The 27,212-nt window shown below is 45.5% G+C and overlaps 1 protein-coding gene across 1 annotated transcript in view; it reads left to right on the top strand.

Moving 5' to 3' along the window:
- LOC115471506 (E3 ubiquitin-protein ligase MARCH6) overlaps positions 1 to 26,699 on the top strand; it is a 350,986-nt gene extending 324,287 nt beyond the window's left edge. The window contains exons 25-26 of the mRNA XM_030205152.1: positions 4,614 to 4,749; positions 25,125 to 26,699. Of these exons, the coding sequence (XP_030061012.1) occupies positions 4,614 to 4,749; positions 25,125 to 25,215 (227 nt within the window). The 3' untranslated portion in view covers positions 25,216 to 26,699. The remainder of the gene's footprint in view (positions 1 to 4,613; positions 4,750 to 25,124) is intronic.
- Positions 26,700 to 27,212: the final 513 nt, after the last annotated feature.

Genomic DNA, 27,212 nt, shown 5'->3' with positions numbered 1-27,212 from the left:
TTAGTCATGTCTCCACTCACTTGTGGATTGGCTTGTACAAGCCAAGATGGTAGTCAATGCTTCAAAGACTTAAAACCTGTTGGATTACAGGTTTCCTTTCCCTTCCGTCTATCCCAATTAATCTCTTCATTATTCATATTATTCCCATTTCGTCCTTCCGTTACCTAGGGGTAATCTTTGATTTCTAAACTGGCATTTAATCACCAGGTTTCCCAAGTCATCAAAAAGGGTTTCTCTTGGCTTCGCAAAATTTGATTTGTTAAGCGATTTCTTGATTTCTATGCACTTCACACTCATATTCATACTTCTGTCATTACCTGCATCGACTACTGTAATTCCATTTACTGTGGCATTTAGAACTACCTCCTCCATCGTCTACAAATCCTTCAAAACTCTGCTGTCCATTGCGTATGTAATGGCTAATGATATGATCGTGCTAATACTCACTTGCACTGGTTACCGGTATGTTTTAGATGTTAGTTTAAGGTCCTCTGTCTAATGTACAAGGTAATAACAGTTCCTCTGTTAACCATTCTGTACACTCATTTGTTCTTCAATCTCACTATGAATCTACTCATGCTTCAGCCTACTGTTTTCCTTCCTCCTCCCTTTGGAATGGTTTGCCCCCACCTCACCTCAGGTCAGAATTGTCATTTTGCACATTTAACAGATGAGGAACACCAGAAACTTCAACAACAATGGGTGGGGGAGATATTTTATGCTTCTTCCAGGGGAAGACGTGGTGGTGCAGTTCTGTTTTGAAAAAACCTTGGCCTATAAGTCTGCTTTGGTTTTTCATGACCCTACAGGTAGATACTTTAAAAGTTTGGCTAAAGGGGAAATAATTTTATTTACTAGTAGTTTATGGCCCCTCTCCCTATGAAGCTAACTTTTATCCTTATCTTCTAACTAAATTACTGCCATATCATAAATGTGGGCATCTGATAACGGACAATATGAATTTAATAATGGACCCTGCTCTGGATCATTTGAGGGGCACCAGTGTTCCTTGTCATGGGTTTGTGGGACGTAGAGTGCTTCATAATTTTGTTTTGGCGCTTGACTTTGTTGATCCTTGGTGCTTGCTCCATCCCACTGAAAAAGACTTCATGCACATGTCTCGGGCCCATGGCATGCTTGCGCATCTGGATTATGTCTTGGTCTCAACTGATACGTTTTCTCAATATGGTCGACAGCAGTAGGTCCAGGTGAGATCTCCGATCACTCCCTGGTCTGGGTGGATATTGGAGTCTCCTCTGTGTCTAGTAATGGGTTGCATTTTCCCAGCTACCTGGCACATATCTCTGAGTTTTTTTCACTAATTATCAAATGGAATGTTTTTGTGACTAATAATGTGCAGCATGAATCTCAACTCTTGGAGCACAGCCAAGGAAGTGCTTCGAGGAGATAGCATTGCTTTTGTTAGTCGCAGGAACAAGGTTATAGCCTCTAGCATAGTTCAGATGGAGAAGGAGATGCAGTGGGCGAAGCATCAATATGTTAACATCCCTAAGGCTCAGAAAAGGAGCTTTTGGTTTCTCTACAGGCTTCCCTAAATATGTTGATCCATGAACAATACTAACTGCAGTCTTCTCTATAGAAAATAATTTTATAGATATGGCAATAAAACTGGGAGACTGTTAGCTCATGTTGTAAAAGCCTGACGGGGCTCGAGCGATTTCAATGTTGACTCGAGGCGGTTCATACCACACACATACAGATCAGATTGCGTAGATTCTGCTCGCTCATTTTTTTATCTTTTATGTGAGGCTCCTCCATCACCTACCACATCTGCCTCCCACACCTTTTTAGATAGGGCTCGTCTCCCTTCTTTATCCCTGGATGCTCTCCGAGACTTGAATAAGCCTGTTTTAGCAAAGGAACTGCAGAAGGCCATAAAACTTTGAAGTCTTGTACTGCTCCTGGGAAAGATGGCTATTCTGGAGAATTTTACAAGATGCTTCACCTACACCTTTTGAAGCAATTGTTAAGTTATACTGAGGTGGGTGGTGTCGTCTGGAGCCTTTCCTCGTTATGAAACGCAGCTTTGATGACATTGATTCTTAAACCAGGCAAGCCTGCTGATTTGGCACATTCTTATCCCATCTCATTAATTAATGTTGACATCAAACTTTTATCAAAGATCCTTTCCAATCATTTGGCAGTTCATTTGCCTCAATTGTTTTGTGGTGCCCAAGTAGGGTTTGCTTGAGATCGTCAATCTGTGGTCAATGTTAGAAAAATTATATTAGCTATTTGTCATTGTCCAGCCTGTGAACTTCTTGCCTTGGCTCTCAGCTTAGATGCTGAGAGAGCCTTTTGATAAGGTGTATTGGGCCCATTTGTTTAGTGTATTAGGGTGGGACTTGGTGGATGTTTTTTTGCAGGCTTTGCGCACTTTATATCATGAACTAATGGCAAAACATTTGGGTAACGAAGAGCACTCTCTTCCTTTTCCCATCTTTTGGGGTATGCGTCAGGGTTGTCCCCTAACACCCTTGCTCTTTGTTTTATTCTTGGAACCCTAAATCCAGGTTATTGAGGAGATTGGGGCTATCCCTGGTGTCTCCCTTTTGGATCAACAAATTCAAACTTTGGTTTTTGCTGATGATTTGATGTTTTTATTAACCCAGCTTGCAGAGGCTGTGCCCTCCTTGTTGACAGTTATTTCTGAATTTGGTGTCATTTCTGGATTCTCCTTAAATTTTCACAAATCGGTGGCTCTTCCCCTGCTGCCGTCTGTGCGGACGGGGTGGAGAGGTCCCTTTCCATTTACGTGGGCAACTGAGTTTAAATATCTTGGGGTTTATCTTCCAGCTAAACTGTCCACTTTATATATACTATTAATGTATAATGTATGTATTAGGTGACACTTCAGGGAAACTGCATTTTTGGGAGGCCTTCCTTTATCTTTCTGGGGATGTATTCATCTTTTCAATTTATTACTTGCACCCAAATGGTTGTATTTGTTTCAATGTTGCCTGTATTTCTTTACAGGAAGGATGAGGGGGGTGCTCCACTGGGCTCTTCAGATCTACCGGTGCAGGGTAAGCGGTCTCAGTTGCCACTTCATGTTCTACAGACCCCATTACCTGAATGCGGTCAGTGGCATGCGTCACATTAATGACTGTTTTTGCAGCACTTCCACATTCTTTATTCCATCTTTGGAGACTTGAATTTTGCCACACGTTCACTTCCGCATGTGCTTCATACCAGTAGTTACTTGCCACATGGGATTTTAAAGGCTTTTCCTTTTCTGAAGACTTGTCAGCAAGTGTGGCAGTGACTCTGCTTAAGACATCACTTCTCTTCAACGACGACTCCTTTTCTCTTCCTTTGTGACAGTCGTGCTTTTCCTCCAGGGCATGGATGGAGTGTATTTGTTTCTTGGGCACACAGTGGAGTGGTGTACCTTTTGCAAGTCCTCATGGAGAAGGGAAAGTTAACGACGTTTGTGGATCTTCAGAGATAATTTTCCTTACCACCACAGGATTACTTTGCTTATCTTCAGTTCAAACATAATGTGCACTCCCTCACTTGGACAGACCTCACAGAGGATGTGCAGGAGACCTTAGCTGATGCTTTATCTTTGGGCACACAGTTGAAAGTCCCTTAATGTTTCATCACAAGTTTTTGCAGGACACGACTGAGGAACTAGGTTATGCTCATGTAGCTGCACAGTGGACAGCAGATTTACGACAATCACTTTCAGCTTAGCTACTGAGGTTATTTTGGGAATCAGCAAATATACAATTAATGTTTCTCATCAGGAAACTCTTTGTAAATTTACACTTCGTCTATATATTTTTCCATGTAGCGCTCACTGTACAGGTTTGACCCTGGAGGGTTTCTGCCCTAAATGCCAAGCTGGTGATGCTAAGTTGGATCGTGTCCGGTGGTGATGAGGTTTTAGTCTCATCTTTTAACGTGCCTACATCATTTTTGGAATTGTGTACTTCCGCAAAGCCCCTTGTGGTTATTTGGAGTTCACTTTCAGTGTTCTGCCTTCCTAAAAGATTTACAAAATTTTTAGGTAAGCCGGTTTTGCTTGCCTTAAAAACAATTCTCCCCTTCTGGTTGGAGGTTTGAGATTGTGCATGCTGCTGGTAAAACTTTCCAAACCACCTGGGAGCCTTTCTGAGGGACTTGGCACCTTACTAAACATTTACTAGATTTGTTCCCTTCTCTCTTTATTGTATGCACAGGCAAATTAGCTTACTACCTTACCATCTGGTTTATGTGGTCTGCGCTATATCTGCACTACTATGTGGGAGAAACAGGCCAGATGCTTAAGGCAATGGTTCCCAAACCAAAGCCTCCACTGTATGCAAATCTCTTCCATGAATATTCATTGATTTCTGACCCAAAGAAGAAGGTATTGCTTTCAAAAGCTTCTCAAAAATGTATTGCTAGTCCAATTTGGGGGAAAAAAAAGTATCATTTTGTCTTTTTTTTTTTTTTTTTTTTTTTTTCTGTTTGCTACCTTTAAAAACAGGTTGAAAGCACCCTGGGCAATACAGCCTATAAAATAGAAGAGATATCTTGAGCAGTTTATTGAATATTGCAGTTCTACACTGGTTGTGGTTTTACAAATGCATTTGCTTATTTTGCAGGTGTTACATCTGAAATGCAGAACTTGGTACAGCGTCGCATTTATCCATTTTTACTCATGGTGGTAATTTTGATGGGAATCCTGTCCTTCCAGATTCGCCAGTTCAAGCGCCTTTATGAGCATATTAAAAATGACAAGTGAGTGACTGTTTAGAGCAGCAGCAAATATAGGGCTCCTTTTACAAAGCTGCCCTAATGACTCCAGCACAACAAATGCAGTTCAGCCCATAGGAATTGAATGGGCTTTGTCGCATTTGCCACACCGGAATCGCCAGTGAAGTTTTGTAAAAGGTGCCCATATTTTGTTTATCTTGATCACTGACAAGAGTTACAACCTTAATCACTAGAACATATGGCAGATGTTTAATGTGAGCAAGTGCAAAGTGATGCATGTGGGAAAAAGGAACCTGGATTATAGCTACGTCATGCAAGGTTCCACGTTAGGAGTCACCGACCAAGGAAAGGGATCTAGGTATCGTCGTTGATGATATGTTGAAACCTTCTGCTCAGTGTGCTGCGGCGGCTAAGAAAGCAAATAGAATGTTAGGTATTATTAGGAAAGGAATGGAAAACAAAAATGAGGACGTTGTAATGCCTTTGTATTGCTCCATGGTGCGACCGCACCTTGAATATTGTGTTCAATTCTGGTCACCGCATCTCAGAAAAGATATGGTGGAATTAGAAAAGTTACAGAGAAGGGCGATGAAAATGATAAAGGGGATGGGATGACTTCCTTATCAGGAAAGGCTAAAGTGGCTAGGCCTCTTCAGCTTGGAGAAAAGACGGCTGAGAGAAGATATGATAGAGCTCTATAAAATAATGAGTGGAGTGGAACAGGTAGACTTGAAGCGTCTGTTTACGCTTTCCAAAAATACTAGGACTAGGGGGCATGCGATGAAGCTACAAAGTTTTTTTTTTTTTGTTTTTTTTTAATGTTTGAATATTTTTATTAAGCATCATTACAATACAACAATGTAAACGCATTCATTTTTTCCCCCATGTTCCCCCCCCCTCCCCCTCCCAGCTCTATTTCAACTGTCCTTATTGGGTTAATCGCTGAAATCGAGACCACAGTTCAGAAGATGGGTTGTACCTTCCCATTCTTTTGTCCGTTAGTTGCTCCAATTCCCCGACCAGGGAAAGTTTCAGAGTCCAGTCCAGCTCTGAGGGAGCCATCTGTTTCTTCCAGTGCATTGCAATGACACTCTTAGCCGCTGTTAAACAAATCCTCTTAAGGCGTCTTTGCCATTTAGTTCCTCTTTTGTTACCGAGACCCAAAAGACACCAGTGCGGCGTGCATTGGAACGGCTTATTCGTGCTTTCTGAAATTTTTGTCGTTACTGTCTTCCAAAATGGTTGTAGAGTCCGGCACGACCACCAAATATGCAAGAAAGTCCCCTCCTCATCTCCACACCTCCAACACAGGGAGGATGCCGAGGAGAACATAGCATGTAATCGATGCGGGGTATAATGAAGCTACAAAGTTTAAATTTAAAACGTAACGGAGAAAATTTTTCTTTACTCAACGTATAATTCAACTCTGGACCTCGTTGCCAGAAAATGTGGTAAAGGTGGTTAGCTTAGCAGAGGTTAAAAAAGGTTTGGACAGCTTCCTAAAGGAAAAGTCCATAGATCATTATTAAATTGGACCTGGGGAAAATCCACTATTTCTGGGATAAGCAGCGTAAAATGTTTTGTACTTTTTTGGAGATCTTACCAGGTATTTGTGACCTGCATTGGCCACGGTTGGAAACAGGATGCTGGGCTTGATGGATCTTTGGTCTGTCCCAGTATGGCAATACTTATGTACTTAACTCTGCTCTCATTCTGTGTCTGTGGGGAATATAAGGACATAAGAAAATTCATGCTGAGTCTGACCAAGGTCCATTTTATTTATGACATTTATATCCCGCATCATCCCAAACAAGTTTAGGTTCAGTTAGGCTAACAACAAACATTTGCAAAAAGTAAAATACAATTAGCATATGTAGTAATATAATACACAAATTTCACTACTATCTATATCATATAATAATTTTCTCCTCCAACATTCCAATGTGTCTCACTGGGATCATAACCACCTGCTGACATCACTCCTCCAACGTTCTCCTCCAACATTCCAATGTGTCTCACTGGGATTGTAACCACCTGCTGACGTCACTCCTCCAACGTTCTCTGTCCCCCCTCCCTCCCAGTTCCATGGGACCCTGGAACTGGGAGGGAGGGAGGGACAGAGAGGGAGGGGGGGACCCTGGAAATGGGAGGGAGGGAGGGGGGGGACACTGGAACTCGGAGGGAGGTGGAGGAGGCAGGGGAGAGATGCTGCACATGGATGGATGGATGGAGGGGGCAGGGCACAGAGGACGTTGCCTGCATATGGATCAATGCAGGGGAGAGAGCATAATGCAGGGGAGGGAGGGTACCCTGAAACTCGGAGGGAGGCAGGGAGGGGACGACCCTGGAACTCGGAGGGAGAGAGGGGACGACCCTGGAACTCGGAGGGAGGGAGGGTGGATGGATGGAGGGGGCAGGGCACAGAGGATGTTGCCTGCATATGGATCAATGCAGGGGAGAGAGCATAATGCAGGGGAGGGAGGGGACCCTGAAACTCGGAGGGAGGCATGGAGGGGACGACCCTGGAACTTGGAGGCAAGGAGGGGACGACCCTGGAACTCGGAGGCAGAGAGGGGACGACCCTGGAACTTGGAGGGAGGGAGGGGGACAACAACCCTGGAACTTGGAGGGGGGGGCCCTGGCACACACTCTCTTGCTCACACACACACACACTCTCTCTCTCTCTCTCTCAGACACACTCGCACCCAGTCTCTCTCTCTCTCTGTCACACTTGCTCACACACACACACTCTCTCTCTCTCTCACACACACTCTCTCTCAAACATACACACTCCGAGGAAAACCTTGCTAGCGCCCATTTCATTTGTGTCAGAAACTGGCCTTTTTTACTAGTTGAATAATAAAAACAGGGTTCTAAGCATGCTTGAGAGAGAACAATTACAAGTGTGAGTAAGGGATTTAGTAAATGCGCTTTCAACAGGTTACAAAATAAGAAGTAATCGGTAACGCATCTTAATGAATTAGGCAGAGAATTCCATATCTTCATACTTGATAGGTAAAGCCTGCATTATGAATAGATTTATAATGAAGCTTCTTACAACTTGGGTAATGAAGGATGAGATAGTCCCTAGTTGTAAGAAAAGCATTTTGTAAAGGCAGTTCTATAAAGTTTTGCATGTAGCAAGGTAATAAACCATACAAAATTTGATAAACAAGTACACAAAGTTTAAAGGTAATCTGAGAATTTATTGGAAACCAATATATATTTTTTTTAATTTTTATTACATTTGTACCCCGCGCTTTCCCACTCATGGCAGGCTCAATGCGGCTTACATGGGGCAATGGAGGGTTAAGTGACTTGCCCAAAGTCACAAGGAGCTGCCTGTGCCTGAAGTGGGAATCGAACTCAGTTCCACGGTTCCCCAGGACCAAAGTCCACCACCCTAACCACTAGGCCACTCCTCCACTCCAATATAATTTAGCCAGGAGAGGAGTTGCCTTGGTATAACGAAGAACTCTACAAAATACTGGTAGCAGCGTTTTATGCAGATTGAAGTTTCTTGACTAAGAGTACTTAAAATCTGAGTAAATGGCATTACAATAAATAGTCAAACTTAGAGTACTAGTGTTTGGACCAAAAACTGGAAGATTGAACTCAGAAAGAAAGATCTCAATCGCTTCAGGATCCACAGTGTATTAAAGACACTGGATATCAAGCCCAGTACAGGTCAGAAGTACCCTACAGATCCAAAAGAATAGACGTTTAATGTAATCTGAGGCATATTTTCAAAGCACTTAGATGTACAAAATTACAAAGTAACCTGTGGAACTTTGTAAGTCCGAGTGCTTTGAAAATGAGCCCCTCTATATAGCACCACCTAATTTAATATGAAAGCGGTTTACAATACTAGTGAACCATCTAAATTAACTTTACAGTAAGAAAATACTTTAAAACAGCTTCAAATAATGACAGTCAAAAGCTATACACAGAGCATAATATAAAGAAAACTACAAATTTCAACAAATTCCAGACTTTGTTATACACTTTTTGTCAAAAAGGCCCACTTCAGGGCAGAACCACTGCATATGATAAAAATTGCCTGATTTCCCACACCCCCTCCAACATAGGTCAGATATAGCATCAATATAGAATAGAGAAAAGCAATAAGTTCAATTCAACAGTCTAAACATAAGTTCCACCTGAGGCAGCATATGGAGACGGACATAAGCCTATATAATTTCCCAGCCTGAGGTATCCAAAATTTCATGACTGTCTATTCCATTGTGCAACAATATGCTGGAGCATCTCATGAGCCATAGCAGCACACAAGAAAAAGTATATCCAAGGTACTCATTTCCTTTCCAAACCAGGAACACACAGAATCAGCTTCATTGGCTTGAGCCTCTAATATTGCCAACCCCCATTCACGAAGACACTGCAAAGCATCCCAAATTTGTGAGTGCAAAGCTTCAATGCAGCCTCTAGCTGAAACTCTTATTGCAATAATCCAGGTTCCTTAAGCTGCTCTCCCTGCTACCGGCTTTGATTTCTTTTTTCTTTTCATACTCCCAGGTCTTCCAGAAGGAAAAGTCCATTAAAAAGATTATTAGGAGCTTCTCCAAGCTTCTTTTTAGTCATATTGACTACATAGTCCGACGAGATTCCACAGCTTGACTGCAATGACCACAAATGCTCACAGTCTAAGCAATAAAGTTCATGACCTTCAAGCCCTGATGGTGGAGGCAGACTTAGACATTGTTGCAATCACGGAGACGTGGCTAAATGGTTCCCATGAATGGGATGCAAACATACCAGGCTATAATCTATTTAGGAAGGATAGAGAGGGTCGTAAAGGTGGAGGAGTAGCTCTGTATGTGAGAAATGATATCATGGCGACTGAAATGACAGAGACCTGGGGAAAAGAAGAAGCGATATGGATCACCTTAAAAAGAGATGATAGAACCTCAGTCCATGTGGGTGTTGTCTACAGACCCCCGACACAACTGGAAGAACTAGATAGGGATCTGATCGCGGATATTCAAAAGTTAGGAAAGAAGAGGGAGGTGCTGTTGCTGGGAGATTTCAATCTGCCGGATGTAGATTGGAAGGTTCCGTCGGCGAAATCGGAGAGAAGTAGACAGATCGTGGATGCTTTCCAAAGTGTTTTGCTCAGACAAATGGTGACGGAACCCACGAGGGAGGGAGCGACGCTGGATCTGGTGCTCACAAATGGGGATAGCGTGTCAAATGTCCGAGTGGGTGCCCACCTGGGCAGCAGTGACCATCAAACGGTTTGGTTTGATATGACTGCTGTAGTGGAGGGCAGCCACTCAAAACTCAAAGTCCTGGATTTCAAGCGTGCTGACTTTACTAAAATGGGGGAATACCTGAGGAAGGAGCTGATGGGCTGGGAGGAAGTACAAGAAGTGGAAGGACAGTGGTCCAGGCTGAAAGAAGCTATAAATAGGGCTACAAACCTTTATGTAAGGAAAGTAAATAAAAGCAAGAGAAAAAGGAAACCGATATGGTTCTCCAAGCAAGTGGCTGAGAAAATAAAGGCTAAAGAGTTGGCGTTCCAGAAATACACAAAAACTCAAGAACAGGAACATGGGAAGGAATACCGGAGGAAACTGAAAGAAGCCAAGAGAGAGATATGTCTGGCGAAAGCGCAAGCGGAAGAACAAATGGCTAGAAATGTAAGGAGGGGTGACAAAAGTTTCTTCAGGTATATTAGTGAAAGGAGAATGACTAAAAAGGGAATTGTGAGACTAAAAGATACTGCGAACCGCTATGTAGATAGTGATGAAGGAAAAGCAAATTTGCTAAATAGATACTTTTGTTCTGTTTTCACAGAAGAAAATCCTGGAGCAGGACCGCGATGGACTGGAAAAAGTACAAATGATAGTGGAGTGGATACAGCATCATTTACAGAAGAGAGTGTGTATGAACAACTTGTAAAGCTAAAGGTGGACAAAGCCATGGGACCGGACGGGATCCACCCCAGGATATTAAGGGAGCTCAGAGAGGTCCTGGCGGGTTCTCTTAAAGATTTGTTTAATAAATCCTTGGAGACAGGAGATGTTCCGAGGGATTAGAGAACGGCGGAGGTGGTCCCTCTTCACAAAAGTGGTGATAGGGAATTAGCTGGAAACTACAGGCCGGTAAGCCTCACTTCGGTTATTGGAAAAGTAATGGAAGCGATGCTGAAGGAAAGGATAGTGAAGAGTGGAGGAGTGGCCTAGTGGTTAGGGTGGTAGACTTTGGTCCTGAGGAACTGAGTTCGATTCCCGGCACAGGCAGCTCCTTGTGACTCTGGGCAAGTCACTTAACCCTCCGTTGCCCACCGCATTGAGCCTGCCATGAGTGGGAAAGCGCGGGGTACAAATGTAACAAAAAAATTTCCTGGAAGCCAATAAGTTGCAAGATCCGAGACAACATGGTTTTACCAAAGGGAAATCGTGCCAAACGAATCTCATTGAGTTTTTTGATTGGGTGACAGGAGAATTGAATCAGGGACGAGCTATGGACGTAATCTACTTAGATTTCAGCAAAGCTTTTGACACGGTTCCCCACAGGAGGCTTTTAAATAAACTGGATGGGCTGAAGATAGGACCTAAAGTGGTGAACTGGATTAGGAACTGGTTGACGGACAGACGCCAGAGGGTGGTGGTGAATGGAGTTAGCTCGGAGGAGGGAAAGGTGAGTAGTGGAGTGCCTCAAGGATCGGTGCTGGGGCCGATTCTGTTCAATATATTTGTGAGTGACCTTGCCGAAGGGTTAGAAGGTAAAGTTTGCCTATTTGCGGATGATACTAAGATCTGTAACAGAGTGGACACCCCAGAGGGAGTGGAAAACATGAAAAAGGATTTGAAGAAGCTAGAACAATGGTCTAAGGTCTGGCAATTAAAATTCAATGCGAAGAAATGCAAAGTGATGCACTTAGGGAATAGAAATCCACGGGAGACGTATGTGTTAGGTGGCGAGAGTCTGATAGGTTCAGACGGGGAGAGGGACCTTGGGGTGATAGTATCTGAGGATTTGAAGGTGACGAAACAGTGTGACAAGGCGGTGGCTGTATCTAGAAGGTTGTTGGGCTGTATAGAGAGAGGTGTGACCAGCAGAAGAAAGGGTGTGTTGATGCCTCTGTATAAGTCGTTGGTGAGGCCCCATCTAGAGTATTGTGTTCAGTTTTGGAGGCCGTATCTTGCTAAGGATGTAAAAAGAATCGAAGCGGTGCAAAGAAAAGCTACAAGAATGGTATGGGATTTGCGTAACAAGACGTATGAGGAGAGACTTGCAGACCTGAACATGTATACCCTGGAGGAAAGGAGAAACAGGGGTGATATGATACAGACGTTCAAATATTTGAAAGGTATTAATCCGCAAACGAACCTTTTCCGGAGATACGAAGGCGGTAGAACGAGAGGCTATGAAATGAGATTGAAGGGGGGCAGACTCAAGAAAAATGTCAGGAAGTATTTCTTCATGGAGAGAGTGGTGGATGCTTGGAATGCCCTCCCGCGGGAGGTGGTGGAGAGGAAAACGGTAACGGAATTCAAAAATGCGTGGGATAAACATAAAGGAATCCTGTTCAGTAGGAAAGGATCCTCAGGAGCTTAACCGAGATTGGATAGCAGAGCCGGTAGTGGGAGGCGGGGCTGGAGGTTGGGAGGCGGGGATAGTGCGGGGCAGACTTATACGGTCTGTGCCAGAGCCAGTGGTGGGAGGCGGGACTGGAGGTTGGGAGGCAGGGATAGCGCTGGGCAGACTTATACGGTCTGTGCCAGAGCTGGTGGTGGGAGGCGGGGATAGTGCTGGGCAGACTTATACGGTCTGTGCCCTGAAGAGCACAGGTACAAATCAAAGTAGGGTATACACAAAAGTAGCACACATGAGTTGTCTTGTTGGGCAGACTGGATGGACCGTGCAGGTCTTTTTCTGCCGTCATCTACTATGTTACTATGTGTATTGTATGAAAAAACATTTCATACAACCCTCTCATGATTAGAACATATCATTGGTTTAAAGTACTGACTTTGGCTCATTTGGCTTTTTATACAGGACTTCCTAGTTATCTTTCTAATTTGTTGGTTTCCTAATTGCCGCTATGGGTGCTACGTTCACAGTTTCAGAATAAATTATCAGTCTCCCCTCCTGCTAAAGTTGGATAGTACGTTTGAAGCAGAATTGTTAAGCGAGGGGGGGAGGTGCTCCTGTTTTATATAATTCCTTGACCTGTTACTCTGATAGGAACCCAATCTTGAGAAATTTAAGGCAGGGCTGAAGACCTATTCCTTGGGGAGCTTTGACTGGTTAGATGTACTGAAAGCTGTGGTACACATGTGACAATAGTTTTGACTTTCCTTTTCTATTGGTACATTGTGTTTCTTTTCCATTTTTCGATCTAAATGTTTTAGATATTGTAAACTCCTTTGGTTTTAGATAGAGCAGTATAGCAAATTTTCTAATAAACTTCTGTCATATTCCTTCTGTTGTCTTCTCCAAGCTGAAGAGCCCTAACCTGTTTAGCTGCCATATTTATTTATTTTTCATAAAGGGAGTGTTCTACCCCCTTTCATTTTTGTTGCTCTTCTCTAAGCTAGTTCTGCTACATCCTTTTTCAGCTGTGGAACCAGAACTGCACGTAGTACTCATGGAAGGAACAAAATCTAGAGTGAGAGACGCCACGTCTTCTATCTACGTAGACAACTTGCACTCCATAGTTTTATATCAAAAGCCTCTAATGTCCTGGTGAACTGTGAATGGCAATGGCTCTAATATTAAATAATGGCAACAAAGGGCAACCTTGCCTATTGTCAGGGTGTAGATGTGAGAACATCCCATTTACAAAGATTATAGTATGAGTTAAAATATATTAGCTATATCATATCCAGTACAACTGTGTATTTTGTACATGCAGCTCAGATTTCTTTGCTGATTTCTTGCCCATATACTGTGTCGAGTTTCTTCGCCTAATGATAGCTCCTTCAACTGCAAAAGTTTATTCACTAAAGTTTGTAGTGTCACCTCTGTGCCTTGGGCTGCTGCCATCTTGCCCGGTGAGGGAGGCTCACATTTAGAACATTTTATTGCCAGGTTTTCAGTGCTAGTGAAATCTAATTTAGCTGGTTTGGACATAACTATGTTCCACCACCTTTTTAGATTTTCTGTATTACAAAGAGTATGATTCCTGGCTTTTAAAGATGCTTTATACAAAGTCTTTTGCAGAGCACTCACCTCAAGCAGCCACACTCTTGAGTCATTCGGGTTTTTAAGATACCTACTACTACTACTATTTAACATTTCTAAAGCGCTACTAGGGTTACGCAGCGCTGTACAATTTAACATAGAAGGACAGTCACTGCTCAAAGAGCTTACAATCTAAAGGACAAATGTACAGTCAGTCAAGTAGGGGCAGTTAAATTGGGGCAGTCTAGATTTCCTGATAGGTATAAAGGTTAGGTGCTGAAAGCAACGTTGAAGAGGTGTGCTTTGAGCAGAGATTTGAAGATGGGTAGGGAGGGGGCTTGGCGTACGGGCTCAGGAAGTTTACCAAGCATAGGGTGAGGCGAGGCAGAATAGGCGGAGCCTGGAGTTGGCAGTGGTGGAGAAGGGTACTGAGAGGAGGGATTTGTCCTGTGAGCGGAGGTTTCGGGCGGGAACGTAAGGGGAGATGAGAGTAGAGAGGTAATGAGGGGCTGCAGACTGAGTGCATTTGTAGGTAAGAAGGAGAAGCTTGAACTGAATGCGGTATCTGACAGGAAGCCAGTGAAGTGACCTGAGGAGAGGGGTGATATGAGTATAACGGTTCAGTTGGAATATAAGACGTGCAGCAGAGTTCTGAACGGATTGAAGGGGGGATAGATGGTTAAGTGGGAGGCCAGTAAAAGGAGTAGGTTGCAGTATCCAGAATGAATGTACATGAGAGATTTTGCATTTAAGTGAGAGTGAATGCAGATCTGTCTAATGCATGTTCATTATGGACATCCTGAAAACCCAGCTGTCTAGTTGTGTCCTGAGGTCTGGATTGAGATCACCTGCCTAAAACAGAAGCTGCAGCATCAGCATAAATAAAGGATTAGACAAAGGGATAGGGGAAAACCTAAGGAACAGCTGATGTCTGTCCTAAACATTATGAGCTTTCTGAATTGAGAAAGCATAGCCAGTTCCCATATTTTCTAACAGGTGGAAGGGTTTAGTTTTTCACTTATATCTGGCTCCTGATGACAGGCAACAGATGGGTTCTGAAGTTACTTATCTGTAACAGGTGTTCTCCGAGGACAGAAGGGGTATATTCTCGCATGTGAGTGACGTCATCCACGGAGCCCAGTGCAGACAGTTCCAAGTGCACTGTCACTTTAAATCTTTGAGGAAATACGCCCACTTCACATGCATAGGTGCCTTCCCACCTGACGCTTGAGTGCAGGACCAGCAGTACAGTACTAAAGCTAAGAAAAAAACTCCCAACGGAAAGCATGAGGGATGTGAGAATATATGCCTGCTGTCCTCGGAGAACACCTGCTACAAGTAAGTAGCTTTATCCAAGGACAAGCAGGCATGATATTCTCACATGTAGGACTCACTAGCTTACATTATAATAGTAACCTGGCAGCTGGAGAGAATATCAGCCTGGCTGAAAAGAAGGGCCAGAGGGTGGAGTTGACTTAATAAAAAGATTTTGCAGGACTGTTTGTCCAAACCAGCTATCTCACCTAGAATGCTGCTTCATACAGCAGTGAGTAGTAAAGGTGTGGATAGAAAACCACATAGCCACCTTGCAAATGTCTTCAGTGGAGGCAGAGCGGAAATGGGCTACTGAAGGCCACCATGGCTCTCGCATTGTGAGCAGTGACCCAGTCATGAAGGGTCAGCCCAGCCTGAGAATACATGTAGGATAAAGTCAGCCAACCAGGTAGATATAGTACATTTGGTGATGGGAATCCTTAATCTGTTAGGGTCAAAGGATACAAAAAGCTGGGAAGATTTCCTATGAGGTTTTGTATGATGAAGATAATAGGCTACACGCTTTTATTTTAAGGTATGCAGTATTGCTTCTCCAGGATGAGTGTATGGCTTAGGAAAGAAGACAAAGCTGAGGTGAAACTTCGATACCACTTTATGGAGGAATTTGGGGTGGGTTCAGAGGACAATCCTGTCATGGTAGAACCTGCTTGTATGGTGGGTCTGCCACTAGGGTTTGAAGTTCACTTACTGTTCTGGCAGAAGTAAGAGCTGTTAAGAACACTACCTTATATGTGAGGAATTTTAAGGAACAGGAATGAAGTGGTTCAGAAGGAGGTTTCATGAGAAGTGTGAGGATGATATTGAAATCCCAAACCATAGGGGTTGGTTTGGTATGAAATAACCTTTTCATGAATCAAGAAGGAACGTAAATCTATGTTGTGAAGAACCAAGCCGTCAGGTAAAGAGTGAGGGTCTGGATGGAGGAGAGATCCCTAGTTCTGTGTTATTAGGGTTGGATCTAACCTCAGTGGTTCCTTGGACAACAACTCTGGGAGAAGAGGGAACCAGATTTGATGTAGCAAATAAGGAAGAATCAGAATCATGGCCCTTGGTCTCAACACGGTTTGAGAAGCGTTTTCCCTATGAGAGGTAGTGAAGGAATGGTGCAGAGAAGATCTGTTCCCCAGTGGAAAGAAGGCATCTGGGGCTGTACGGTTCGGAGCATATATCCTGGAATAAAAGGGAGGAAGCTTGTTCTGAGAAGAGGTCTATCACTGGGATCCCACACTGCTGGAATATTCGAACTACAGAGATGCTGAGAGACCGTTTGCTCAATTTGTCTGCTACAACAGTGTTTCTCAAATCCAGCCCTGGAATACCCCTTGCCAGTCAGGTTTTCAGGATAACAGTGAATATGCATGAACTTGATTTGGATACACTGCCTCCATTTTATGCATATCAAAACCTGACTGGCAAGGGTACTCCAGGACTGGACTTGGAAAACACTGCGCTACAACATTCTGTTTGCTGGCTAGATAAACAGCTCTTATACAGTTGTTTCAAGAAGCTACCCAAGTTGATATTTGGATTGCTTGCTGACAGGTGGTTAAGATCTCTCCTAGTTTGTTCAGGTGTAATACATTGCAACTTGGTTGTCTACACGGCTAAGAAAGCGAATAGAATGTTGGGTATTATTAGGAAAGGTATGGAAAACAGGTGTGAGGATGTTATAATGCCGTTGTATCGCTCCATGGTGCGACCGCACCTTGAGTATTGTGTTCAATTCTGGTCACCGCATCTCAAGAAAGATATAGTAGAATTGGAAAAGGTGCAGCGAAGGGCGACTAAAATGATAGCGGGGATGGGACAACTTCCCTATGAAGAAAGACTAAGGAGGCTAGGGCTATACAGCTTGGAGAAGAGACGGCTGAGGGGAGACATGATAGAGATATATAAAATAATGAGTGGAGTGGAACAGGTGGATGTGAAGCGTCTGTTCACGCTTTTCAAAAATACTAGGACTAGGGGGCATGCGATGAAACTACAGTGTAGTAAATTTAAAACAAATCGGAGAAAATTTTTCTTCACCCAACGTGTAATTAAACTCTGGAATTCGTTGCCGGAGAAAGTGGTGAAGGCGGTTAGCTTAGCAGAGTTTAAAAAGGGGTTGGACGGTTTCCTAAAGGACAAGTCCATAAACCGCTACTAAACGGACTTGGAAAAATTCAAAATTCCAGGAATAACATGTATAGAATGTTTGTACGTTTGGGAAGCTTGCCAGGTGCCCTTGGCCTGGATTGGCCGCTGTCGTGGACAGGATGCTGGGCTCGATGGACCCTTGGTCTTTTCCCAGTATGGCTGTACTTATGTACTTATATTTCTCCGAGGACAAGCAGGCTGCTTGTTCTCACTGATGGGTTGACGTCCTCGGCAGCCCCCTCCATCGGAAAGTTTACTAGCAAAGGCCTTTGCTAGTCCTCGCGCGCCCATGCGCACTGCGCATGCGCAGCCGTCTTCCCGCCCGAAACCGGCTCGAGCCGGCCAGTCTTCTTTCGTCCGCGCTCGGTACGGTCGTGTTACGCCGTTCGTGCCCCAGAGAGTCGACCTCGCGCGTCCTTTTCGACGTGTTTTTTGCTGTTTTTTCCTTGGAAAAAGTTCGGGAAGAGCTCCGGTAGTGTTCCGGAAGACCCTTTCGGGTTTTCTGCCCTTCCCGTATTTCTCAGTTTTTGCCCCGTAAGTTTTCTTTCGTTGTCGGGGTAGGCCTCTTTTGGCCTCGGTCGAGATTTTTTCTCCCTCTAAATTTTGGTGCTTCAATTTTCGCCATTTCGGCTTTTGATTTCGCCGGCGTGATTTTTCCGCCCATGACATCGAAGCCTTCCAGCGGCTTCAAGAAGTGCACCCAGTGCGCCCGGGTAATCTCGCTCACTGATAGGCACTCTGCGTGTCTTCAGTGTCTAGGGGCCCAGCACCGCCCTCAGAACTGCAGTCTGTGTTCCCTGTTACAAAGGCGGACTCAGGTAGCGAGATTAGCCCAGTGGAACGTTTTGTTCTCGGGCTCTTCGTCGGCATCGGCACCGGAGGCATCGAGTGCATCGACGTCATCAGCGTCCGGACCATCTTCCTTGGCTGCCGCTCCATCGACTGCATCGAGGCATCGGACCTCTGCATCGGCGCCGAGGCATCGGGCGACTGCATCGACGTCGGTGGTACCGAGACTTCGTCTGCTGATGTCGTCGGACGGAGGTGCATCGTCAGGAGTGCAGGTGAGGGCTGTCCATTCCCCTGCTGGTGGCGGTGAGCCTTCGGGTGGGTCTCCTCCTACCCTGAGGGCTCCTGCGGTACAGCCCCCCCGGGATCGACCCTCTTCGGTCTCGGCCCCGAGGAAGCGACGGATGGATTCTACGTCCTCCTCGTCGGTGCCGGGGAGCTCCGGTGACATGCTTCGGAAGAAATCGAAGAAGCATCGACACCGGTCTCCTCCCCATGTCGGCACCGAGAGCTCTGGGTCGCCGAGGGATTCGGCACCCAGCAGGCATCGGCACCGAGAGGACCGCTCACCCTCTGTTCAGGAGGTGTCGATGCGCTCCACTCTGGACAGCCCGGAACAGCCTCCTCGCCCGGAACAGGTTCTGACGTCGACGCCTGCATCGGCCTCTCAGCCTTTCTCTGCAGCCGCTCTAAACGAGAGCCTCCGGGCCGTTCTCCCAGAGATTCTGGGAGAGCTGTTGCGCCCTACCCCTCCGGTACCGGCGGTGCTTGCGCCTCCGGTACCGTCGAGCGTGGCGCCGGCTGGCCCATCGCCCAGGTTGAGGTCCCCGACGTCGGTACCGCTTGCGGTGCCGACCGCGGCCACCTCCCAGGAAGGCTCCCCGACTACGTCGGCGGAGGGAGCTTCGCCGATGCGGGCGAGGGAGTCTACCTCTCGACGCCCCCACCGTGGACGGGGTTCCACCGAGTCGAGCAGGGCGAGGTTGCAGACACAGGTTCGTGAACTTGTGTCTGACACCGAGGGTGAGGCCTCGTGGGAGGAAGAGGAGGACCCCAGATATTTCTCTGACGAGGAGTCTGAGGGTCTTCCTTCTGATCCCACTCCCTCTCCTGAGAGACAGCTTTCTCCTCCCGAGAGTCTGTCTTTTGCTTCCTTTGTCCGGGAGATGTCTACGGCCATCCCCTTCCCGGTGGTTGTGGAGGACGAGCCCAGGGCTGAAATGTTTGAGCTCCTGGACTATCCTTCTCCACCTAAGGAAGCGTCCACTGTTCCCTTGCACCATGTCCTGAAAAAGACATTGCTCGCGAACTGGACCAAGCCACTAAGTAATCCCCACATTCCCAAGAAGATTGAGTCCCAGTACCGGATCCATGGGGACCCAGAGCTGATGCGCACTCAGTTGCCTCACGACTCTGGAGTTGTGGATCTGGCCCTAAAGGAAGGCTAAGAGTTCTAGGGAGCATGCTTCGGCGCCCCCGGGCAAAGACCCTAGAACCTTAGACTCCTTTGGGAGGAAGGCCTACCATTCTTCTATGCTCGTGGCCAAGATCCAGTCTTACCAGCTCTACACGAGCATACACATGCGGAACAATGTGCGGCAGTTGGCGGGCTTGGTTGATGCTCTTCCCCCTGAGCAAGCCAAGCCTTTTCAGGAGGTGGTCAGGCAGCTGAAGGCGTGCAGAAAATTCCTGGCCAGAGGAGTTTATGACACTTTTGATGTTGCGTCCAGGGCCGCTGCTCAAGGTGTGGTGATGCGCAGGCTCTCATGGCTGCGTGCTGCCGACCTGGAGAATAGACTCCAGCAGCGGATTGCGGACTCGCCTTGCCGTGCGGACAACATTTTTGGAGAAAAAGTCGAGCAGGTGGTAGAGTCTCTCCACCAGCGGGATACCGCATTCGACAAGTTCTCCCGCCGGCAGCCTTCAGCCTCTACCTCTACAGGTAGAAGATTTTTCGGGGGAAGGAAGACTGGTCCCTCTGCTTCTGGTAAGCGTAGGTACAATCCTCCTCCTCGACAGCCTGCGGCCCAGGCTAAGCCCCAGCGCGCTCGCTCTCGTCAGCAGCGTGCGCCTCAGCAAGGCCCCGCGGCTCCCCAGCAAAAGCAAGGGGCGAGCTTTTGATTGGCTCCAGCAGAGCATAGCCGACATCCAAGTGTCAGTGCCGGGCGACCTACCAGTCGGGGGGAGGTTGAAAGCTTTTCACCAAAGGTGGCCTCTAATAACCTCCGATCAGTGGGTTCTCCAAATAGTCCGGCAAGGATACACCCTCAATTTGGCCTCAAAACCTCCAAATTGTCCACCGGGAGCTCAGTCTTACAGCTTCCAGCACAAGCAGGTACTTGCAGAGGAACTCTCCGCCCTTCTCAGCGCCAATGCGGTCGAGCCCGTGTCATCCGGGCAAGAAGGGCTGGGATTCTATTCCAGGTACTTCCTTGTGGAAAAGAAAACAGGGGGGATGCGTCCCATCCTAGACCTAAGGGCCCTGAACAAATATCTCGTAAAAGAAAAGTTCAGGATGCTTTCCCTGGGCACCCTTCTCCCCATGATTCAGCAAAACGATTGGCTATGCTCTCTGGACTTGAAGGATGCCTACACACACATCCCGATACTGCCAGCTCACAGACAGTATCTGCGATTTCAGTTGGGCACACGCCACTTCCAGTACTGTGTGCTACCCTTTGGGCTCGCCTCTGCGCCCAGGGTGTTCACAAAGTGCCTAGCTGTGGTAGCAGCGGCACTTCGCAGGCTGGGGGTGCACGTGTTCCCATATCTCGACGATTGGCTGGTGAAGAACACATCCGAGGCAGGAGCCCTGCAGTCCATGCAGATGACTATTCGCCTACTGGAGCTACTGGGGTTTGTGATAAATTACCCAAAGTCCCATCTTCTCCCAGTGCAGAAACTCGAATTCATAGGAGCCCTGCTGGATTCTCGGACGGCTCGCGCCTATCTCCCAGAGGCGAGAGCCAACAACTTGTTGTCCCTCGTCTCGCGGGTGCGTGCGTCCCAGCAGATCACAGCTCGGCAGATGTTGAGATTGCTGGGCCACATGGCCTCCACAGTTCATGTGACTCCCATGGCCCGCCTTCATATGAGATCTGCTCAATGGACCCTAGCCTCCCAGTGGTATCAGGCCGCTGGGGGTCTAGAGGACGTGATCCACCTGTCCACGAGTTTTCTCAAATCCCTGTATTGGTGGACGATTTGCTCCAATTTGACTCTGGGACGTCCCTTCCAAATTCCTCAGCCACAAAAAGTGCTGACCACGGATGCGTCTCTCCTGGGATGGGGAGCTCATGTCGATGGGCTTCACACCCAAGGAAGTTGGTCCCTCCAAGAACGCGATCTACAGATCAACCTTCTGGAGTTGCGAGCGATCTGGAACGCTCTGAAGGCTTTCAGAGATCGGCTGTCCCACCAAATTATCCAAATTCAGACAGACAACCAGGTTGCCATGTACTATGTCAACAAGCAGGGGGGCACCGGATCTCGCCCCCTGTGTCAGGAAGCCGTCAGCATGTGGCTCTGGGCTCGCCGTCTCGGCATGGTGCTCCAAGCCACATATCTGGCAGGCGTAAACAACAGTCTGGCCGACAGACTGAGCCGGATTATGCAACCTCACGAGTGGTCGCTCAACTCCAGAGTGGTGCGCCAGATCTTTCAAGCATCGGGCACCCCCTTGGTGGATCTCTTCGCATCTCGAGTGAACCACAAAGTCCCTCAGTTCTGTTCCAGGCTTCAGGCCCCCGGCAGACTGGCATCGGATGCCTTCCTCCTGGATTGGGGGGAGGGCCTGCTGTATGCTTATCCTCCCATCCCTCTGGTGGGGAGGACTTGAAACTCAAGCAAGACCGAGGCACCATGATTCTGGTTGCTCCTTTTTGGCCGCGTCAGATCTGGTTCCCCCTTCTTCTGGAGTTATCCTCCGAAGAACCGTGGAGATTGGAGTGTTTCCGACCCTCATCACACAGGACGAGGGGGCGCTTCTGCATCCCAACCTCCAGTCTCTGGCTCTCACGGCCTGGATGTTGAGGGCGTAGACTTTGCCTCTTTGGGTCTGTCAGAGGGTGTCTCCCGCATCTTGCTTGCTTCCAGGAAAGACTCCACTAAGAGGAGTTACTTCTTCCATTGGAGGAGGTTTGCCGTCTGGTGTGACAGCAAGGCCCTAGATCCTCGCTCTTGTCCTACACAGACCCTGCTTGAATACCTTCTGCACTTGTCTGAGTCTGGTCTCAAGACCAACTCTGTAAGGGTTCACCTTAGTGCAATCAGTGCATACCATTACCGTGTGGAAGGTAAGCCGATCTCAGGACAGCCTTTAGTTGTTCGCTTCATGAGAGGTTTGCTTTTGTCAAAGCCCCCTGTCAAGCCTCCTACAGTGTCATGGGATCTCAATGTCGTTCTCACCCAGCTGATGAAACCTCCCTTTGAGCCACTGAATTCCTGCCATCTGAAGTACTTGACCTGGAAGGTCATTTTCTTGGTGGCAGTTACTTCAGCTCGTAGAGTCAGTGAGCTTCAGGCCCTGGTAGCCCAGGCCCCGTACACCAAATTTCATCATAACAGAGTAGTCCTCCGCACTCACCCTAAGTTCCTGCCAAAGGTTGTGTCGGAGTTCCATCTGAACCAGTCAATTGTCTTGCCAACATTTTTTCCCCGTCCTCATTCCTGCCCTGCTGAACGTCAGCTGCACACATTGGACTGCAAGAGAGCATTGGCCTTCTACCTGGAGCGGACACAGCCCACCAGACAGTCCGCCCAATTGTTTATTTCTTTTGACCCCAATAGGAGGGGAGTGGCTGTAGGGAAACGCACCATATCCAATTGGCTAGCAGATTGCATTTCCTTCACTTACGCCCAGGCGGGGCTGGCTCTTGAGGGTCATGTCACGGCTCATAATGTCAGAGCCATGGCTGCGTCGGTAGCCCACTTGAAGTCAGCCTCCATTGAAGAAATTTGCAAAGCTGCGACGTGGTCATCTGTCCACACATTCACATCTCATTACTGCCTGCAGCAGGATACCCGACGCGACAGTCGGTTCGGGCAGTCAGTTCTTCAGAACCTGTTTGAGCTTTAGAATCCAACTCCACCCCCCGAGGGCCCTGTTTGTTCTGTTCCAGGCTGCACTCTCAGTTAGTTGGTACATTTTTTAGGTCAATCTCATTAATGTCCTCGCCGTTGCGAGGCCCAATTGACCATGGTTGTTGTTTTGAGTGAGCCTGGGGGCTAGGGATACCCCATCAGTGAGAACAAGCAGCCTGCTTGTCCTCGGAGAAAGCGAATGCTACATACCTGTAGAAGGCATTCTCCGAGGACAGCAGGCTGATTGTTCTCACAAACCCGCCCACCTCCCCTTTGGAGTTGAGTCTTCCCTTGAAGTGTATTGTCTTGCTACATACTGGACTGGCCGGCTCGAGCCGGTTTCGGGCGGGAAGACGGCTGCGCATGCGCAGTGCGCATGGGCGCGCGAGGACTAGCAAAGGCCTTTGCTAGTAAACTTTCCGATGGAGGGGGCTGCCGAGGACGTCAACCCATCAGTGAGAACAATCAGCCTGCTGTCCTCGGAGAATACCTTCTACAGGTATGTAGCATTCGCTTTTTGGACCCAGTGTCATTGAGCACATTAAGGGAGATGGGATGAACAGACTCCTGGAATTATTACTCCAGTGGAGGTGTTGTCTTCCAATTCTGACTCTAAGGTGCAGATCTTTTCAAGACCCTTGGTTAAATTACCTACACCTGTTCTGTGCTCATCAATGGCAACTGATGTTTCTTCTCGCACAAAAGGATCTTTGGTCAGTTGTAACAGAATTGATTATTCCCTGAAGGATAATTTAAAGCTTTTAAGCAGATTTACAGAAGAGTCTTCAGCTAAGATTGCAGAGCATGATGATACTTTCTAAAGTGGGATAGATAAAGTTCTAGCATATACTATATGTAAACCACTTTGGTTGCATCCACAAGGAAGGCAGTATATAAAATCCATGACCCTTTACATGAGGTGGTCTTGTTTTATGTATTCAAGGAGAAAAGGCTAGGACTACAAAGAAGCTTCTGTATCTGTTTCTTTCTTTTCCATGTCGTTCTATGCTTGCTTCCCCAGTACCATAGGGAAATAAAATATTAGCCACAATAAATAGTTTATTCCATGATATTCTGTATCTGCAACATCTTCCATAGTGATACAGTTAAACAGCAGGAGTTTTTTTTCATTATTTCAATTTATGACTAACCAGCTGTAACATAGCAGTATAAAACAGGACATGTAACTCAGTGTGCAAGGAATGCAAAATGATACATCGCAAAGCACAAAATGAAATTGCACAGTTTCCCAGACCACATCAACTGAGATCCATAAGTACTCATGATTCACAGCAAAATTCTGGCACAAGTAAAGATTGTAAAAGAAAGCAATGAATTTTGAGTTTCTTTTGAAAAAGTGCAAGTCTCCTATAAAGCGGTCTATTTTTGAGGAATGGTTTTTCAAAAACCAAGCCTAGTCATTAAATATATACAAGGCAGTATTCAGCCCGTGGCGGGCAACATTATTTCTTTTAACACTGCTCTTCAGGAACTTGTCCAAATGTTGTCTGCAGTGCAGCTATACCATTTGAGTAATTCACATCCTCTGAAAACAAATTACATAGATTATGCATAGGCTGGAAAAAAAATTATAAAGTTTGCTTTAAATCTGCTTCTAGTTAGTTTCACAATTGTTCCTTTGCCCCGGTATTATTGGAAATGCTTAATAATTATTCCCTATTGATTAGCTCCATACGAAGCTTATGATAAGCTGATGGATGAGGACTCCCAGAAAATCAGACAGTCTTAAGTTTCTATCTGTGAATGTGTTTAACTGTTATGAGTTGTACCCTTAAACAGCCAGTCTTTTGTTTCATTTTGTAATTTGCATTTAAATTTATGTAGGTAGAGACTTAACCTTTAACTATGCACAAATTTTTTAAACTTCTATCCTTTAACTTTAGGTACCTCGTTGGACAGCGACTTGTGAACTATGAGCGAAAGTCTGGTAAATCAGGCACATCAGTAGCACCTCCTTCAACCTCACAGGAATAAAACAGTTGCTTCAGTCCTGATGGCATTCGTCTTGCCCTTTTTCTTTGGCCTTCACTTAAAGTCTCTTCCAGTGGTGGTCCTGGCAGTGTTGTTTCCCCAAATGGTCTCAGCATTCAGATAGATATTTTAAAGCCCTCCAGCTGCATTTTCTCAACGTTATCCATGCTGTTTGAGATCTGTAAATGTGTAAATAGAAGTATCCAGACACCTTTAAAACTTTGAATTTAAAAAGAGAAGGAAAAAAGTTCATTTTACATCTTTAAAAAAATGTATATTAATTTATTAAATCTAGTTGTCACTTTATTTTGGACTGTTCGGTTAACAAGAGACTAAGCAATAGCACAAAGAGGCGAGACATTTTGTACTGCTGGAGCTGACTCTACGGCATTTAACACTTTTGAAATAAATTGGCTTTTTTCTCTGAGGAACAGAAGGGGGGTTAATTGACCAAAACTTCTGAAATCAAACCTTACTGAACAATAGCTAACCAGCATTGTGGGGTCAGTGATAAGAAAACATGAACTCTGCCTTCAAGACTTCTGTTTTAACTTTGTGTAACACCAAAGCTGTTGTACATTTTTATTGTCTGATATATTTTTTTCACGCGTCTTGATTTATAATGTTGTACAGTAACCTGTAGAAATTGTAGAAAGGGTTTTGGAAAAAAATTTCCCATTTTTAAGATTTTAGGAAAGATCTTTGGGACTCTTGATGTTAATTCCTTGACGCTGGGAGTCAGGATTCTGCACTAATCCCTACAGGAAGACACATGGGTGCTGGGCTGTGAAGCACTTGATACCAAGGGGTTAAATACATTTTTCCTATCTTCTGACTCTAATTAAGGGTGCAGAAACTGGTTTCAGAACCACTATTCTGCTCACCTTCTACAGTCACAAATACTAAATAGTCTGGTAAGGTTCACATAATGCACATCTGGTAAGTTCCACATGACCTGCATTGCCATAAATAATGTGATATGTGTTAGTAGGGGGAGAGGTGTGTTATATTGGAGAAAGGAACAAAATTTGGCTGACCAGATTTTATAAATAGTTTAATAAAAAGTTTGTTGAAGCGGCTGCTTTTTTGCTAGTGGAGGAAAGAGTTCATAGAAACCTAGCTTTTCTCTTCTTTGTAACTGCACATTAGGAACATCTTCTGTTTACAGAGCTAGGTATGGTTTCATGGCATATCCATTGGCTGTTGTACAGCATTTCTTTGTTAAGCCACTGCCGTGGTCAAACAAAAAGGCAGCAAAGTAAAAGCTCTTTCTCTCTGTTAGAATTATATTTACACACCCATTTCCTCATTTGCTGGAATGGATTCAGTACTGAGGCTATGGGGGGGGGGGGGGTGGAAATAAGAGTAGACAAAGACAGCACCATCCTGCATCAATTCATTAAGAATGCTATCAGTCAAGTGAGAACACAATCCTTTTTCATATTAAGACAAAACCCATCATTGCATGCAGATCTGTGGTGATGTGTGAAAGACAATGCCATGAAGCTCATATTGTAATTCATACCATTTCTCTTCTGCTATGCAAGTATAATCTTCCTTCATAGTTATCCCTGGGACACTTTTTGATTAATTTGATGATAAAATTATTCTAGTTGTGGTGCAGAACCCATGTAGAAAGTGAAATCTATTTTCTATTTTTCTACTTGGTTTGCACCCTTTGGCTGTATTATTAAAATGAATTATATATTTATAATTCTCGTATTATCAGATAAGGGTGCAGGCTTACTTAGATCAATCATGCCAATCTGAGTTGGATAAATTAATGCTCTTAGAAATGCTGAATTGTAGTACTTTAAGAAACTGAAGTTCAAATAAGTTGTCTAAAGATTTAACATTAGTCATCTGAGTTTAAAAATAGAAGTTATGTCTGTAACACTGGTTTTGCACAATAAAACATTAAGACCTTCAGAGAACAGCCACTCCTTATTCTCTCAAAGAAATATTAAAAGCATATATGAAGACAGGAAAAATGTGCTTTT

Source organism: Microcaecilia unicolor, chromosome 1 (genome assembly GCF_901765095.1).
Source record: "Microcaecilia unicolor chromosome 1, aMicUni1.1, whole genome shotgun sequence".
NCBI classification, from domain to species: Eukaryota; Metazoa; Chordata; class Amphibia; order Gymnophiona; family Siphonopidae; genus Microcaecilia; species Microcaecilia unicolor.
This window is presented reverse-complemented; position numbering and strand designations above follow the sequence as displayed.